A 17,400-nucleotide genomic window follows, 5' to 3' on the forward strand; every position below is an offset into this window, starting at 1 on the left:
GTCCATCCTAAAGGAGATCAGTCCTGGGTGTTCTTTGGAAGGACTGATGCTAAAGCTGAAACTCCAGTACTTTGGCCACCTCATGCGAAGAGTTGACTCATTGGAAAAGACTCTGATGCTGGGAGGGATTAGGAGCAGGAGGAGAAGGGGATGACAGAGGATGAGATGGCTGGATGGCATCACCGACTCTATGAACATGAGTTTGGGTGAACTCCGGGAGTTGGTGATGGACAGGGAGGCCTGGCGTGCTGCAATTCATGGGGTTGCAAAGTCAGACATGACTGAGCGACTGAACTGAACTGAACACATATATATGGAATCTAGAAAGATGGTACTGATGAACTATTTGCAAAGCAGCAATGGAGACACAGACATTGAGAAGAGATTTATGGACACAGCTGGTGGGGGAAGAAGGAGAGAGTAGGGGAAGAAGGAGAGAGTGGGAGGTATGGAGACAGCAACATGGAAACATACATTACCATATGTAAAATAGACAGCCAATGGGAGTTTGCTGTATGAGTCAGGGAACTCGAAACCAGGGCTCAGTAACAACCTAGAGGGGTGGGATGGGGAGGGAGGTGGGAGACATGTTCAAGTGGGAAGGGACATGGGTAAACCTATGGCTGATTCATGTTGATATTTGGTAGAAACCAATGTAATACTATAAAGCAATTATCTTTCAGCTAAAAATAAATAAATTTTAAAAAACTTTAAGGTAGTAAATTTCATGTTATATGTATTTTAGTACTATTAAACTTTTTTAATTAATAAAGAAATCCACTTGCATTTGAATTGACCATTTCTATTATTCAAATTGGGTTATTTCTACTGTTCTTTTTTCAAGTTCATTGAGTCTTTCCTTTCTCATCTTCATTCTGCTGTTGAGCCCTATATTTACCAGGGCTGCCATAACAAACTACCATAACCAGGGCAACTTAAAAAATAACAGAAATATATTGGCTTAAGTTTAAAGTTTGGCTAGAAGTTTGAATGGAGAAGGCAATGGCACCCCACTCCAGTACTCTTGCCTGGAAAATCCCATGGATGGAGGAGCCTGGTAGGCTGCAGTCCATGGGGTTGCTAGGAGTTGGACATAACTGAGCGACTTCACTTTCACTTTTCACTTTCATGCATTGGAGAAGGAAATGGCAACCCACTCCAGTGTTCTTGCCTGGAGAATTCCAGGGACGGGGAGCCTGGTGGGCTGCCGTCTATGGGGTCACACAGAGTCGGATACGACTGAAGCAACTTAGCAGCAGCAGTAGCAGAAGTTTGAAATCAATGTGTTGATAAAGCCATACCACCTCTGAAACTTGTAGGGGAGAATTTCTTCCATGTTTCTTTTACCTTCTGGTGTTTGCCAGTTATCCTTGGTGTTGCTTGGCTTGTAAGATGCATCACTCCAATCTCTGTCTGTGGTCACATGGCTATCTTCTTTGTGTATCTTTGTCCTTTTCTTATAAGTGCATCAGTCATATTGGATTGGGCTTCCCTGGTGGCTCAGTGGTAAAGAAACTGCCTGCCAATGCAGGAGACGCAGGTTCGATTCCTGGTTCAGGAAGATCCCCTGGAGAAGGAGATGGCACCTCATTCCAGTATTCTTGCCTGGGAAATGCCATGGATAGAGGAGCCTGGCACACTGCAGGCTACAGGCTATGGGGTCACAAAAGAGTTGGACACGACTTAGCAACTAAACAACAACAACACACTGGATTAGGGGCTCATCCTACTCCAGTCTGATCTCAATCTTAACTAATTATATTTGCAATGACTCTATTTCCAAATACAGTCACATTCTGAGGTGCAATGAGTTAGGACTTCAAATACCTTTTGGGAAGAACATATTTTAACCCATAATAAACCTATCCATTGAATCTTTTATTTTGGTCATTGTATTTTCATTTATAAAATATCCATTTGGTTCTTCCTTATATCTATTTTTTTGCTGAGATTTTCCACTTTTGTTTAAATCACTCTTTAAATTACTTGCTTAATTTCTCATCAAAGCAGTTTTATGAAGGCTGCTTCTAGGGTCCTCGTCAGATAATTCCAACATCTTAAGTCATCTCTGTGTTGGTGTCGATTGTCTTTTCTCATTTAAGTAGAGATTTTCCTGGTTATTGGTATGACAACTGATTTTCAATTATATCCTGGACATTTTGGTCATTATGAGACTCTGGATCTTATTTAAATCTTCTGTCTTAGCAGGTCTCCTCTGACACAGGGCCAGTGGAGGAAGGTGAAAGTGCCCACTTGCTGTAGCAGGTAGAAGTGAAGGGTCCTGTTTTCTGGCTCAGTCTCTGCTGACAGCCTAGGGGAGGAGGATCTCCTAGTGACTGCGGGATAGAGTGGGTGTTCAGGCTCCCCATTTGGCTTCCACTGACATCATGCTGGTTGACACAGGGAGGGGAATCTTGTAACTCCTTCTTAGGTGGCCTCCACCGACACTTCAGAGGGAGGTTTCACTGTCACCTAGCAGGAATGAAAGTCTTGGTTTTCTTTGACACCACCTTAGTGGTTGGTGGGGATGACTCATTATAGTTGGGTAGGGGGACAAGTCCAAGCAACCCATGTGGCCTCCAGTGACATCATGGGGAGGGCTGCACCTCAGTGCAGCTGGGCAAGAGTGGAAGTCTAAACTCTACTCTGCCTTTGCTGACAGGGGTGAATTGGGGTCAGTTTTTTTCTTTGGTGTTTGAAGTAGAGCTGCTGCTGCTGCTGCTGCTCAGTCACTTTAGTCATGTCTGACTCTGTGCAACTCCCATATACGGCAGCCCACGAGGCTCCCCCATCCCTGGGATTCTCCAGGCAAGAACACTGGAGTGGGTTGCCATTTCTTTCTCCAATGCATGAAAGTGAAAAGTGAAAGTGAAGTCACTCAGTTTAGCGATCACATGGACTGCAGCCTACCAGGCTCCTCCATCCATGGGATTTTCCAGGCCATTCCAGTGGGGTGCCATTGCCTTCTCCGTGAAGTAGAGCAGTTTTTGTCTAATAAGAGTTTTCTGTCTTGCTGCCCATTTTTCTGGCCCTTAGCTGTATAAAAAGACTTTTTATTCTTTTTTGTCTGTGACCTTTGATGTCTCTGAATTGCCAGCTTCAGCAGTACCCAGTCTGTTATAGACAAGGTAAAAAGAAAACAAGGGAATTTATTGCTGTGCATTCTTTGGGGTGTGAGGTTCCTAACTGGTCTGTGCTCTTCTCTCCATCTTTTATGTGTAATATCCAGAGTTTTTTTAAACTGTACTTTTTAAAAGCTGTACTTGGTAGTACTCTTGGGCTACCCTGGTGGCTCAGCTGGTAAAGAATCCACCTGCATGCAGGAGACCTGGGTTCAATCCCTGGGTTGGGAAGATCCCCTGGAGGAGGGCATGGCAACCCACTCCAGTATTCTTGCCTGGAGAATCCCAATGGACAGAGGAGCCTCGAAGGCTACAGTCCATGGGGTCACAAAGAGTCAGACACAACTGAGTGACTAAGCACAGCACAGCACAGTAGAAAGAATAGGCAGGAGTGTGTCTAATTCATGTTGTCCCTGCCTCTCCTGATATTTGAAGCACCTATGATAACATAGAATATTTAAGATCCTACCATTACACCTTATAAAATGAGACCAATTATGAAAGAAGATAAGTACAGTTATTGTGGGAACAAAGCTGGTTGGTTCTTTCCAGATCATAGCCTTAAGTTCAATGTATTAGTTTTTACTTCTGTCTTCTCTAAGTAGAAATTTAGGTTGGAAAATTCACTGGAGACAGACATTATTCTTGCTAACATTTCATGTTCATATTTGATTATACATATTGTGATTAAAGTAATGAAAATGAAATCATTTGTTAACTTGGAAATTACTGAATTCTTATCAAGACCCTGATGAGAATGTTGAAAAGTAGCCACAGAGAAAATTGTGTTTGGAGACATCCTTCACACTTTCCATGAGTTAATTACAGTCACTAATTTTCATACGTACACAATGTGTACATCTCTTCAATATTAATGTGTTAGCCGCTCAGTCTTATGTGACCCCATGGACTATAACGCACCAGGCTCCTCTGTCCATGGAATTCTCCAGGCAAGAATACTGGAATGGGTAGCCATTCCCTTCTCCAGGGGATCTTCCTGAACCAGGGATCGAACCCATGTCTCCAGCATTGCAGGCAGATTCTTTACTGTCTGAGCCACAAGGGAAGCAAATAAATTTGCACAAGTTTACATGCTCAGTTCAGTTCAGTTCAGTTGCTCAGTCGTGTCCTACTTTTGTGACCCCATGGACTGCAGCACGCCAGGCTTCCCCATCCATCACCAACTCCTGGAGCTTACTCAAACTCATATCCATCGCATCAGTGATGCCATTCAACCATCTCATCTTCTGTCATCCCCTTTTCCTCCCACCTTCATTCTTTCCTAGCATCAGGATCTTTTCCAGTGAGTCGGTTTTTCCCATCAGGTGCCCAAAGTATTGGAGTTTCAACTTCAGCATCAGTCCTTCCAATGAATATTCAGGACTGATTTCCTTTATGATGGACTGGTTGGATCTCCTTGCAGTCCAAAGGACTCAAGAATCTTCAACACCACAGTTCAAATGTAAACACCACAGTTTACATGCTATAAATGGGCAAAGCTGGGATTTGAACCCACTCAGTCTGGCTCCAGGCTTTGTGCTTAACTGTAACACTATACTGCTGTGCTAAGTAGATGAGATAAACATTTAAAAAATAGGTTGTAATGTGATCATGAACAGTGTTCCACCATGTGATAAGGTCACCAGTTGGCCATAGAACTGTGTCACAGGGTCATTTTAGCTGAATTCCTGTTGAGGTTGGGGGAGGGATTCTGCATGGTGGAATTGTATCTGATGTTCCAATAATGTAAGTTGATTTTACAGTTGTATTAGAAAATGGAAAATGTCATAAAAGTGCAAAGTATAAATCAGAACTACTAACATTTCAAACATTTCAAAGTTACAAGGTAAGGCAGTGATTATCTGAATTTTCATTTCCTGAATGATGTGAAGGATGAAACAGAAGCAGAGAAACACAATACTGCTGGGTTTACTGCATTGCATAAAAAATGTTCAGAAACTAATTATAAATATTTGCTGCCTTAAGCCATATGCTCATAGACTAACTTGTATTTTTCATTACTGATAAATATATTATTTAGAATCTAGAGTTACTGAAATGCCCTGTGTTTGACTATAAAATTTAATATGTAAAAGATAATGGGCTGTCTCTAAAATACATTTTAAAAAACATTCTTATTCAGAGAAAGGGCTTCATAGATATGGCCTTTTCTCACAATAAGCAAAGAGAAATTATTTCTTTACTTTTATAATAATATCACTGAAACCTCCAGGCAAAAGTAATAAGAACATACAGAAGGCAGAGAAATTAATCTGATTATTAAGATTCACTTAAATGTTGTAAAACCAGTGTTGATTACAAATGATATATTAAATAGATATTATAGCTTCTAAACAAAGCAGGAGGAAATGAAAATCTGATGCTTTGAACTGTGATGGGCAATTGGGGAGGAGCTTTATGCTTTGCCACAGGTGTGATTTCAAAGAACTACATACTCAAAGAAGGACCAAAGCTCAGCATTCCTTTTTTATTCTCTATTTACTAACATAAAAAAGAGTCACTGTAAAATTGCCTCACTGAGACTTTGGGATCTGGAAATTTAAATTTTAGCATCAAAAGTGTTTTGTGTATGCACCACACTTCCCTTCTGAGTTTGAAAAATTGACAAAAGAAATGTGATCATTACATGACTACAACAGTCTGCTTGTTTGATGATAACCTGGGGTCAACACTATCAAATATCAGCCTGTACAGATTCCTTTACATACTTTTCAAATGCTCTTGTGACTGATGAGGATATTCAAGAAACTTTAAATGCTGAGATTACAATGAGAAAAAACCAAGTCTTTGCTAGTCACAGTTCAATCCGAGAATGGGGCCTGTATTAGTTATCCCATTTTGTGTAACAAATTATCCCCAATATTAACTGCTTAAATGACAAATACTTATTATCTCGCACAGTTTCAGAGGATTGGGAATCTGGGAGATGCCTAGCGGGTGTTTCTCGTTCAGAGTTGCTCAAATGGATACAGACAGGCTATCAGTCAGGGCCACAGTCATCTGAGAGCCCATATGGGGAGGGATCAATTCCCAAGCTTACTTTTGTGATTGTCTACAGGCTTCTGATCCCTGCTGGCTGTGGACTGGAGTCTTGGTTCTTTACCACATGGACCTCTCCACAGGTTGAATGTTTGACTATCCTCACAACATGACAGCTGTCTTCTCCCAAGTGAGTAATCTGAAGGAATCCAAAGATGGAAGCCATAGTCATTTATAACATAATCTTAGAAGTGACACGTCATTACTTCTGCTTTATTCTATGGGTCACCCAGACAAACCATGGTACAGTGTGGGAGGGGCAAACACAAGGTCGTGAATACCAGGAAGTAAGGAATTCTGGGGGCCATCTTGGAAGCTGGCTATCACAGGTTCAGAGCAGATTTGCAGCCTGGATTCACCTGGAATGTAGGTTAAAGTATACCTCCTCTATTTTTTTTCTTTTCTTTCTTTAAAAAAAATTTTTTTTTAATTGAAGGATAATTGCTCTACAGAATTTTGTTATTTTCTGTCAAATGTCTACATGAATCAGCCATAGGTATCCATATATCCCCTCCCTTTTGAGCCTCCCTCCCATCTCCCACCCCATCCAACCCCTCTAGATTGATATAGAGCACCAGTTTGAGTTTCCTGACCCATACAGCAAATTCCCATTGGCTATCTATTCTACATATGGTAACGTAAGTTTCCATGTTAAAGTATACCTTCTCTAAAAGCCATTGTCTACTGTTGGGAAGAAACTACATCTCAGTCTAGTGACCAGGCAAACAGACCCTCAGGGGCAAATGGAAAGTTACTGACATCTCTCTGCTAAAGTTACATAACCTCTCTGCAACCTGAGTCCACTAAATATACTAAGAAGTAACAGTTCAACATAGTCACTTTTTATAAGGAGCTAAGTTGAATGGTTCTATGAAGACCTACAAGACCTTTTAGAACTAACATCCAAAAAATATGTCCTTTTCATTATAGGGGACTTGAATGCAAAAGTAGGAAGTCAAGAAGAAGAACTCCAAGTTACACCTGGAGTAACAGGCAAATTTGGCCTTGGAGTACAGAATGGAGCAGGGCAAATGCTAATAGAGTTTTGCCAAGAGAATGTACTGGTCATAGCAAACACCCTCTTCCAACAACACAAGAGAAGACCCTACACATGGACATCACCAGATGGTCAATACCAAAATCAGACTGATTATATTCTTTGCAGCCAAAGATGGAGATGCTCTATACAGTCAGCAAAAACAAGACCGGGAACAAGACTGTGGCTCAGAGCATGAACTCCTTATTGCCAAAATCAGACTTAAATTGAAGAAAGTAGAGAAAATCACTAGACCATTCAGGTATCAGTTCAGTTCACTTCAGTCACTCAGTTGTGTCTGACTCTTTGCGACCCCATGAACCGCGGCCCGCCAGGTCTCCCTGTCCATTACCAACTTCAAATTGCTTACGATTATACAGTGGAAGTGACAAATATATTTAAGAGACTATATCTGATAGAGGGACTGATGAACTATGGACGGAGGTTCATGACATTGTACAGGAGACAGGGATCAAGACCATCCCCAAGAAAAAGAAATGCAAAGGCAAAATGGTTGTATGACGAGGCCTTACAAATATCTGTGAAAAGAAGAGAAGCAAAAAGCAAAGGAGAAAAGGAAAGATATACCCATTTGAATGCAGAGTTCCAAAGAATAGCAAGGAGAGATAAGAAAGCCTTCCTCAGTGATCAGTGCAAAGAAATAGGAATGGGAACGACTAGAGATCTCTTAAAGAAAATTAGAGATACCAAGGGAACATTTCATGCAAAGATGGGCTTGATAAAGGACAGAAATGGTATGGACCTAACAGAAGCAAAAGATACTAAGAAGAGGTGGCAAGAATACACAGAAGAACTGTACAAAAAAGATCTTCATGACCCAGATAATCACGATGGTGTGCTCACTCACCTAGAGCCAGACATCCTGGAATGTGAAGTCAAGTGGGCCTTAGGAAGCATCACTATGAACAAAGCTAGTGGAGGTGATGGAATTCCAGTGGAGCGCTTTCAAATCCTGAAAGATGATGCTGTGAAAGTGCTCCACTCAATATGCCAGCAAATTTGGAAAACTCAGCAGTGACCACAGGACTGGAAAAGGTCAGTTTTCATTCCAATCCCAAAGAAAGGCGATGCCAAAGAATGCTCAAACTACTGCACAATTGAACTCATCTCACACACTAGTAAAGTAATGCTCAAAATTCTCCAAGCCAGGCTTCAGCAGTATGTGAACCGTGAACTTCCTGATGTTCAAGCTGGTTTTAGAAAAGGCAGAGGAACCAGAGATCAAATTGCCAATATCCGCTGGATCATGGAAAAAGCAAGAGAGTTCCAGAAAAACATCTATTTCTGCTTTATTGACTATGCCAAAGCCTTTGACTGTGTGGATCACAATAAACTGGAAAATTCTTCAAGAGATGGGAATACCAGACCAGCTAACCTGCCTCTTGAGAAACCTATATGCAGGTCAGGAAGCAACAGTTAGAACTGAACATGGAACAACAGACTGGTTCCAAATAGGAAAAGGAGTACATCAAGGCTGTATATTGTCACCCTGCTTATTTAACTTATATGCAGAGTACATCATGAGAAACACTGGGCTGGAAGAAACACAAGCTGGAATCAAGATTGCCAGGAGAAACATCAATAACCTCAGATATGCAGATGACACCACCCTTATGGCAGAAAGTGAAGAGGAACTAAAAAGCCTCTTGATGAAAGTGAAAGAGGAGAGTGAAAAAGTTGGCTTAAAGCTCAACATTCAGAAAACTAAGATTATGGCATCCATTCCCATCGCTTCATGGCAAATAGATGGGGAAACATTGGAAACAGTGACAGACTTTGTTTTTTGGGGCTCCAAAATTACTGTAGATGGTTACTGTAGCCATGAAATGAAAAGACACTCCTTGGAAGGAAAGTTATCACCAACCTAGACAGCATAATAAAAAACAGAGACATTACTTTGTCAACAAAGGTCCATCTAGTTAAGGCTATGGTTTTTCCAGTAATCATGTATGGATGTGAGAGTTGGATTATAAAGAAAGCTCAGCACCAAAGAATTGATGGTTTCGAACTGTGGTGTTGGAGAGGACTCTTGAGAGTCCCTTGGGCTGTAAGGAGATCCAACCAGTCTGTTCTAAAGGAGATTAGTCCTGAGTGTTCATTGGAAGGACTGATGCTGAAGCTGAAACTCCAGTACTTTGGCCACCTGATGTGAAGAACTGACCACTTGGAAAAGACCCTGATGCTGGGAAATATTGAAGGCAGGAGGAGAAAGGGATGACAGAGGATGAGATGGTTGGATGGCATCACTGACTCAATGGACATGAATTTGGGTAAACTCTGGGAGTTGGTGATGGACAGGGAGGCCTGGCGTGCTGTGGTCCATGGGGTTTTAAAGAGTCGGACACGACTGAATGACTAAACTGAACTGATGAGTACCAAGGTCCACATTTAATTTCAAAAGTACATATGTTCATCTGAGAAGGATAGAACAAATAACAAAGCCTCTTGCATGGTAGGCAGATTCTTTACCTGCTGAATCATCAGGGAAGCCCGAATATAAAACAGTATGCTATCACAGAAAGTTAAGTGATTACCAATTCTACGCATTTAGGAATCAAGTTTTAAAATTTGACTATGAAAAAGATGATAAACGAGACCTTGCAGCTTATTTCCCAGGTTGGATAATTTAATTGGATATTTTGATATCAGCAGGAATCAATAACTGTTTCTAGCTTTTCTGTTTTAGGTATAAGATGTCACTTTGAATAATTTTGGTGGTAAATTGCCAGGTAGAGACACAATCATTAAAAATTATTACATAAAATTCTTGACTTTTTGAAAAAGAAATTTCAGATAGTTTTCAATATAGGAAAATTTTCTAAAGAGCTTCATATAAATCAGCTTCTTGAAACTCATCAACCATAAGGTACCTGACCCAGGCAAAGCAAATACAGAATGGTTGGGCATAAGTAGCTCTACTGAATTTACATGCTGCTGCTACTGCTGCTAAGTCACTTCAGTCGTGTCCGGCTCTGTGTGACCCCATAGACGGCAGCCCACCAGGCTCCCCCGTCCCTGGGATTCTCCAGGCAAGAACACTGGAGTGGGTTGCCATTTCCTTCTCCAGAATTTACATGCACAAATACTCAATTTTAAACCTGATAGGATTTTTAATCATTAACTAATTTAAGTCTTCTGGTTAGGTCAGGACTTATCTGATAGGACAGAAAGGCTTCTCTGAAAGGCAGAGTACTGGCAATAGATGACTTCTTGCGTTATCTAACCCTCCAGGTTATCTGTGCTTACATCTGCCCTCAGCCCCAGGCAAGCTGTGCCCCTGGATGCTTTACCCTTCAAGGGAAGGAGAGAATTGTTATAGGTCAAGAGACTGTGATTTCTGCCTGAGGAGGAAAGGAGCTGGGTGGTATTGGGATGCTGACTTTATTTTAGCAGTGGTTCTCCACCTTGGCTGCATAAGATAGAACCAGATTCTCTGGGGGAGAGACCCAGGTGCCAAACCTTTAATAATCTGCAGGTGATTTCAGTGTGCAGACAAAGTTGAGAATCTTAGTTTTGGGACACCAAGTCTTATTTAAGAGCCCATCAGAATCACCTGGAGAGAACGTTAAACTTACAGAAGGCTAGATCCTCACCTCTGGAGTTTCAGACTCAGGAAATCTGGCTGTGCTGTGCTGTGCTCAGTCGCTCGGTTGTGTCCAACTCTTTGTAACCCCATGGACTATAGCCCACCAGCCTCCTCTGTCCATGGGGATTCTCCAGGCAAGAATACAGGAGTGAGTTGCCACGCCCTTCTCCAGGGGATCTTCCCAACCCAGGGATTGAACCCAGGTCTCCCGCATCGCAGGCGGATTCTTTACTGTCTGAGTCACCAGGAAAGCCCAAGAATACTGGAGGGGTAGCCTAACTCTTCTCCAGGGTATCTTCCTGACCCAGGGATCGAACCGGGTTCTCCTGCATTGCAAGTAGATTCTTTACCAGCTGAACTACCAGGGAAGCCCAGTAAAGTCTAGGGTGGGACCCAATAATTTGCATTTTAACAGCTTCCCAGATGAAGCGGTTGCTGCTGTCCCACACTGTGAGAACCCATCTTAGAAGAGTTAGATTCTTGTTACATACTGGAGTTCAGCTGTGAGTGGGGCCTAAGGAGAGGAATGAAAATTAGTAGAAGACAGACACCTCTAATTCCTCTCTTTTCAAAGGTAAAGTGAACTGGGATCTACCACTGCATTGCTCATTCCCTATTTTGGTAGCCTTTATTTTACAACTTGAGAAAATAAAGGCTCTTTAAGGGTCATGTGAACAGCCCAAAGCTGATTACACCGGTGGTTTCTTTGCTCCAGCAGACCAACCTCTCCCCTACCTCAGCACAGAATCTGCAGTTAACCCTGATCGGTTTCTTAACCTTCTCTCCTCTCCTGCCCCGCCCGCAGCGTCTTGACGTAGTTGCACGGACAACGTGCACCCACATTCAAAGCCCACAGGGGGCCGTCCTCGGTGATGCGCCGCAGGTGCTGCGCAGGCGCAAGCAGCAAGGCGCTGGAGCCGGTGTCATGGATTGCGTCAACTGGGTGGTAAGTGAGGACCATCAGCATGGCCTCTTGGCCTGCGCCCCGTGGGCGGGGAGTGTGACCCTGCGGTCATGGAAGTGGAGCTCCGCACACCACTTTTTTTCCTCCTGGCCCTTCACAGACATTCAGAGGCCCTCTCTCGTAGGGGCTTCGGCTGTTCTTCGCCTCCGTGTTGGAGGACACGGATTAGAGCCAGTAGCTCACCTGGAAGTTGGATATGGCTCTCATCAGAAGAGCAGATGTCCCTCCTCTTCTCCTTCTTGCTTCTCATCCAAACTGAGGTCCTCTAGAATACGGATGTGGGATGGTGGTTAGAGGTGGAATGCACCTTAGCCCTTCCAGTTTCCTATGTGTTTAGAATTACTAAATTCAGTTGTACTTTTAATTGTAGCCCTTAATTTTAGTATGGCCGCTAAGTTGATTCTAAGCTGTATTATTTACCTGATACAACAGGTAATGTGATACTTTGTTATCCCAACACATATTTTTAGAGGTCTCCCTCATCCTTCCATTTTCCCATCCGTAAGTATCTTAATGTGTAAGTGTAGAATTGAAATTGATAAACGGAGACGTTGCTCTCCTACCGCTAAGGAGTACCTAAACCTCACATGAGAATTGATAGGTTAAATGGCCTTGTGAGACTTTCTATCAATCTTAAAAACCTGAATTAAAGATAAAGGCAAGGAGTCATGTTGATTTTCAGTTCATTTCAAGTCAAAAGTTCACATTTGGTTAAAGGCAATGTAGTTTGTCCAGATCTGTGGTATTTTATGGGTTCCACCTATACATATACAGCATAAAAGGGCTCATGTCTTGAGAAAAGTTATTATCATAATGTGTATCCATTGTCTGATTTTAGTGTGTTTTAAGATATGTAAAATAATTATACTTGAATTTACCATGTATACCATTTGATTATAATGGAGATAAACATAAAGTCTAACTGTAGTCCTAGAAGAGAAAGTACGTTCAGTTCCTACTTTGCTTTTGAAAGTTTGTGTTGTAATGGGTCATTTTTGATGGCTTCTGTTACATTCTGAGGGTAGATCTTAAAAGATGTTTTTATCCCTAGCAGTTTTTCCCCCTCGCTTTAAATGTGATCACACTAGCTGAGACCAACACCGAAGCCTCAATTTAGCACTCCTTTATCAGGGTAAACTGTTTTAGAAGAAGTGACTAATCTAGAGCACCTAATCTTACTGTTTATATTTGTGAATAACATATTACTTAAAATATTGTTGATTGGCTTATTTATAGGCTTACCCTTCGTCCTCAGAAGGATAAGTGTAAAGCCTAACTACTCTTGGCATGAACGTATTTATTTACTGAGTGGTATGAAAAAGCAGTCCTTGAATAACAGAATTTTCAATTTGGCCTGTTAATTGCTGAAATAAGAGCAATTCAACTACATTCCTATTTTGTCATTTCCTATCAGTCCACTAGGTCAGGTCAGTATTGTTAGAATACTTAGCGTGGCTCTTTTTTTTTTTTGCATTTATTAATTTTTAAATTTTATTTATTTTTAAATTTTATTTTATTTTTTGGCCATGCTGTATGACTTGCAATGAATCTTCATTCCTTGACTAGAGATTAAACTCGTGCCCCCAGTATTGAAAGCATTGAGTCTTAACCACTGGACTGCCAGGATTATGGTGGAAGTGAAGCGCAGTTTACATAGATTTGAAGGACTGAGTTTATTTCACAAGGGCTATTTTTCTATTGATATTGACCAATTTTTAACCTGATAAAAATCTGCTTTTAGAATGTTACTTACTCTCTGCAGACTATGGAAGGATAAGGTTCATTTAGTTTCTTAGTTTCTGTCCCTCTTAGGAAATTTTTTTTGTTGCAGTTTACTTGACCATGGTTCAGGATATCTTTTGGATTATGTGTGTTTTGGAAGTGGGAAGCACTTTGGTGACTATTGTAAATGCCTGCCCCAAATTTATGAATTGGAATTTATTTACATTTGTGGAAATAATAAACTCTAAAAACACTCTTTTGATCTGTTTGAGAAAAGAGTAAACTGAAAACAAAAGGTTCGTTTCCACCTGCCTTAAATTCATTTCCTTTTAAAAAGGACTGGGGAGGTTAAATACTGACACAGAAGTCAGGGAACATAAAAATAAGCATACATCCTGATGATATTTGTACCTCGTATTTTCTTGTAGTATTGTGATTCAGGGCTTCCCTGATGGCTCAGCAGGTAAAGAACCTCCTGCAATGCAGAAGACCCAGGAGATGCCAGTTTAATCCCTGGGCTGGGAGGATCCCTGGAGGAGGAAAGTGGCAGCCCACTCCAGTATTCCTGTCTGAAATGTCCCTTGTACAGAGGAACCTGGCAGACTATAGTCCCTGCGGTCACAAAGAGTCAGACCTGAGTGAGCAGCCTACACACTCATTGTGATTCAGCCTTATAGATAGACTGAGACTATGGATCTGAAATTAACACAATTTATGAAAAGCTAAGACTATACTGGGAATAGGATGCATTTAGTGAAAATCCTTGTGGTGGCTTTTCTTTAAGTATAAGATTAGAAAGTGTACATTTCATGTTTTTTAAGGCTGGGCATGCTCAAACTTGAAAGTAAAACTTTTAACAATTGCTTTTATGTAGGCTAAACTTTACAGATCTGTAATTGAAGATGTGATTGAAGGAGTGAGGGATCTCTTTGCTGAAGAAGGTGTGGAAGAACAAGTCTTAAAAGACTTGAAGCAGGTTTGTAGACAGTAAAAGTTTCTGTCTTTTGTTTTTTCAGCTTAAAAAATGGTTAAACTATAATTCAGAGCTCTTAACTAGCATTTAACACTTACCCACTTATTGAGATTTCAGTTGACAATTTAAAAGTTAAAAGAATAGCAGTAAATATCCTAATTTTTTTTTAAAGCAAACATTTTGTTTCTCTCTGCAGCTCTGGGAAACAAAGGTTTTGCAATCTAAAGCCACAGAAGACTTCTTCAGAAATAGTGTTCATTCACCTCTGTTCACTCTTCAGTTGCCACACAGCTTGCACCAAACATTGCAATCATCAGCAGGTTGGATACAGTTAGTAAATTAGTAGTATTTGTCTTTGTAACAAATTCTCTTTTGGTGGTGGTTTTGAATTAGGGTAATATTCTTAAGGTAAGAGGGCTTGGACTTCAAAAATCATTGTTAAATAAATGAATGCAGGATAAGTCATCACTGCCATGTAATTATTGATAAGAAAATTAGGTTGTTTAAACAATTTTTTTTTTTTTAATTCTGTAGTCCCAAAAGGTGACAAAGCCATACTTCAGAAGAACAGTTATATAGTTCATGGGCTATTGGGAGTGCCCTCTGGTTATTTCAGAAAATTTAATTGGCTGTAGTCAAGGAGTAATCCAGCCATCGTTGGTAAAGAAGCAGAGGGAAAGATGGGTACTTGCAAGCTTATGCACTCTTTTTTCTTGCTGTCTGTATGTATTATAAATCTGCCATTGAATTGGAAGCAAAATGGAGCTTTTGTGAAGATGGCTAGAAATGGACCTTACATGTATTGTCACTAATCTTGATCCTAGTGAATCTAGATCTCTGCTTTTGAGGGAAATATTTGTCCATAATATGTCTATTAGTTTACACTGGAAAAGATTAGCTGTTAGCAATACTATTATGTCTTTCTAGCCTTTATTTCTTTTTTCTCCCCTGATTCTTACGATCATTATGCTGTCCTGATATATGTATGTGTATACATTTTCTTGTTGATACACAGAGAAGCAGGCAGATAGAGACACTGACGGACGCAGAGGCACACACCAGCAGACACGCCTAGATACAGACATGCCCAGACAGACACACACACACAAAGTAGGTTTTATTTGATTTAGCTGGAATTTGATAGATTAATGTCTGTAAGGGTGGATTAAATTGTCAGTACAAACTGGTGTGGGCCAAGGCAAAGGGACAATAGTAAGTAGGCTTGTACCTTCTCTATAACAAGATGAGAGAATTCAAGTGTGGTAGCAATTATAACTTATAAAAATGAAACCAGCAAAGAGTGTTGAGTTACCAAACAGCTTTTATCTGACTCTGTGCTTAAAATGTAGAATATTGCGCTGTAAGAGTTAGCCATAGCAGTTTTAATTACTTAGTTGACACACTGAAACATTTTCCATCAAAATTTTTTTTTTGGCTATGCTTTCATTTTTAATTTTACTGTTTTATTAGGGCATTCCTTTTATTTCTGCCTTTAAATAACATTCTTTTACTCTTTTTTTCATCATTAAAGAACTTTAAAGATTTTTTTCCTTAGGAGTGGCTTGGAGTGTGGTCAATGTGGAGGAGTAATATACTTGACTGAATTTTATCAAAAGTGTAGTTCTTGAAAAAAGAATAGCCAGAACACTTCCACTTTCTGTCATTCAAAATTGCAATACTAGATTTTGCCGCAAGATGGTAATATTACCAATGATTTAAATCACAAAATAGTCTTGCAACTAATATATCTAGCTGACTTTCACTCAACACTTCATTCTAATTTCTTTCTTAGAGGTTAGAATAATAGACATAATTACATTTAAACAAGATAGTTTTTCTTATTCTCTCCTGCTTCATTCATAATGAAGTGAAGAGGAAGCACGTGTGTCCTGTAAAACTGCACTATAGGCCTTACTGCCTTCCATCTTCATTTCTAGGTACTCTAGTACCTAGTAAATAACCTCATAAAATTGGAAGTGCTTTTTATGTCTTCTCATTGTATGCTTTTAAAAGCCTGATTAAGATAACCTAAACTTCTACAACCTTTTCATCTCTTGATAACAAGTTCTAATTAAATCTACAATGGAATAAGTCATTTGCCTTTGTCTATTCCACAAATTTTATTATGTTTCCTTTGACTGTATTATCCATTTGTTTAATAATTTGCTGTATCTTCAATTGTCAGCTTTTTTTTTCTTTTTTTTAGGGGGGTAACTCAGGAATGCTTTACACTTTGAAATCGAGAGCCTCAAAGTACTTTTCTTTTGGGTTATAGATATCTGGCATATTAGAAGTTAAAGCTGAGACTTTTTAAAATGTTGATTTATTAATTTAAAAAGTGATTGCATGTTAATATATATTTGTTTAAAATAACTGTTTTCTAGAACAAAAAGTATTTAGTGGGAAGATTGGTATTGTTTCACTTTTCTGCAATTCTAGTTAATGTCTGGCTTAATTCAAGAGAGCTGGATTCTCATATCTATTTCTAAATTTAATCTGTTTTGATATGTAGTTTTAGCAAAACTACATATAAGACGAAAATCTAATATTCCACGATTCAGTTCAGTTCAGTTCAGTCGCTCAGTCGTGTCCAACTCTTTGCGACCCCATGAATCGCAGCACACCAGGCCTCCCTGTCCATCACCAACTCCCGGAGTTCACTCAGACTCATGTCCATTGAGTCAGTGATGCCATCCAGCCATCTCATCCTCTGTTGTCCCCTTCTCCTCCTGCCCCCAATCCCTCCCAGCATCAGAGTCTTTTCCAATGAGTCAACTCTTCGCATGATGTGGCCAAAGTACTGGAGTTTCAGCTTTAGCATCATTCCTTCCAAAGAAATCCCAGGGCTGATCTCCTTCAGAATGGACTGGTTGGATCTCCTTGCAGTCCAAGGCACTCTCAAGAGTCTTCTCAAAC

General features: G+C 40.4%; 1 protein-coding gene across 1 annotated transcript in view; it reads left to right on the forward strand.

Annotated features, from left to right (window-relative positions):
* LOC105000187 (stonin-1) overlaps nt 1–17,400 on the forward strand; it is a 124,813-nt gene that overhangs the window by 68,564 nt on the left and 38,849 nt on the right. The window contains exons 4-5 of the mRNA XM_010855897.1: nt 14,386–14,487; nt 14,681–14,804. Of these exons, the coding sequence (XP_010854199.1) occupies nt 14,386–14,487; nt 14,681–14,804 (226 nt within the window). The remainder of the gene's footprint in view (nt 1–14,385; nt 14,488–14,680; nt 14,805–17,400) is intronic.

This window comes from Bison bison, unplaced genomic scaffold (assembly GCF_000754665.1).
Source record: "Bison bison bison isolate TAMUID 2011002044 unplaced genomic scaffold, Bison_UMD1.0 scf7180017864370, whole genome shotgun sequence".
NCBI classification, from domain to species: Eukaryota; Metazoa; Chordata; class Mammalia; order Artiodactyla; family Bovidae; genus Bison; species Bison bison.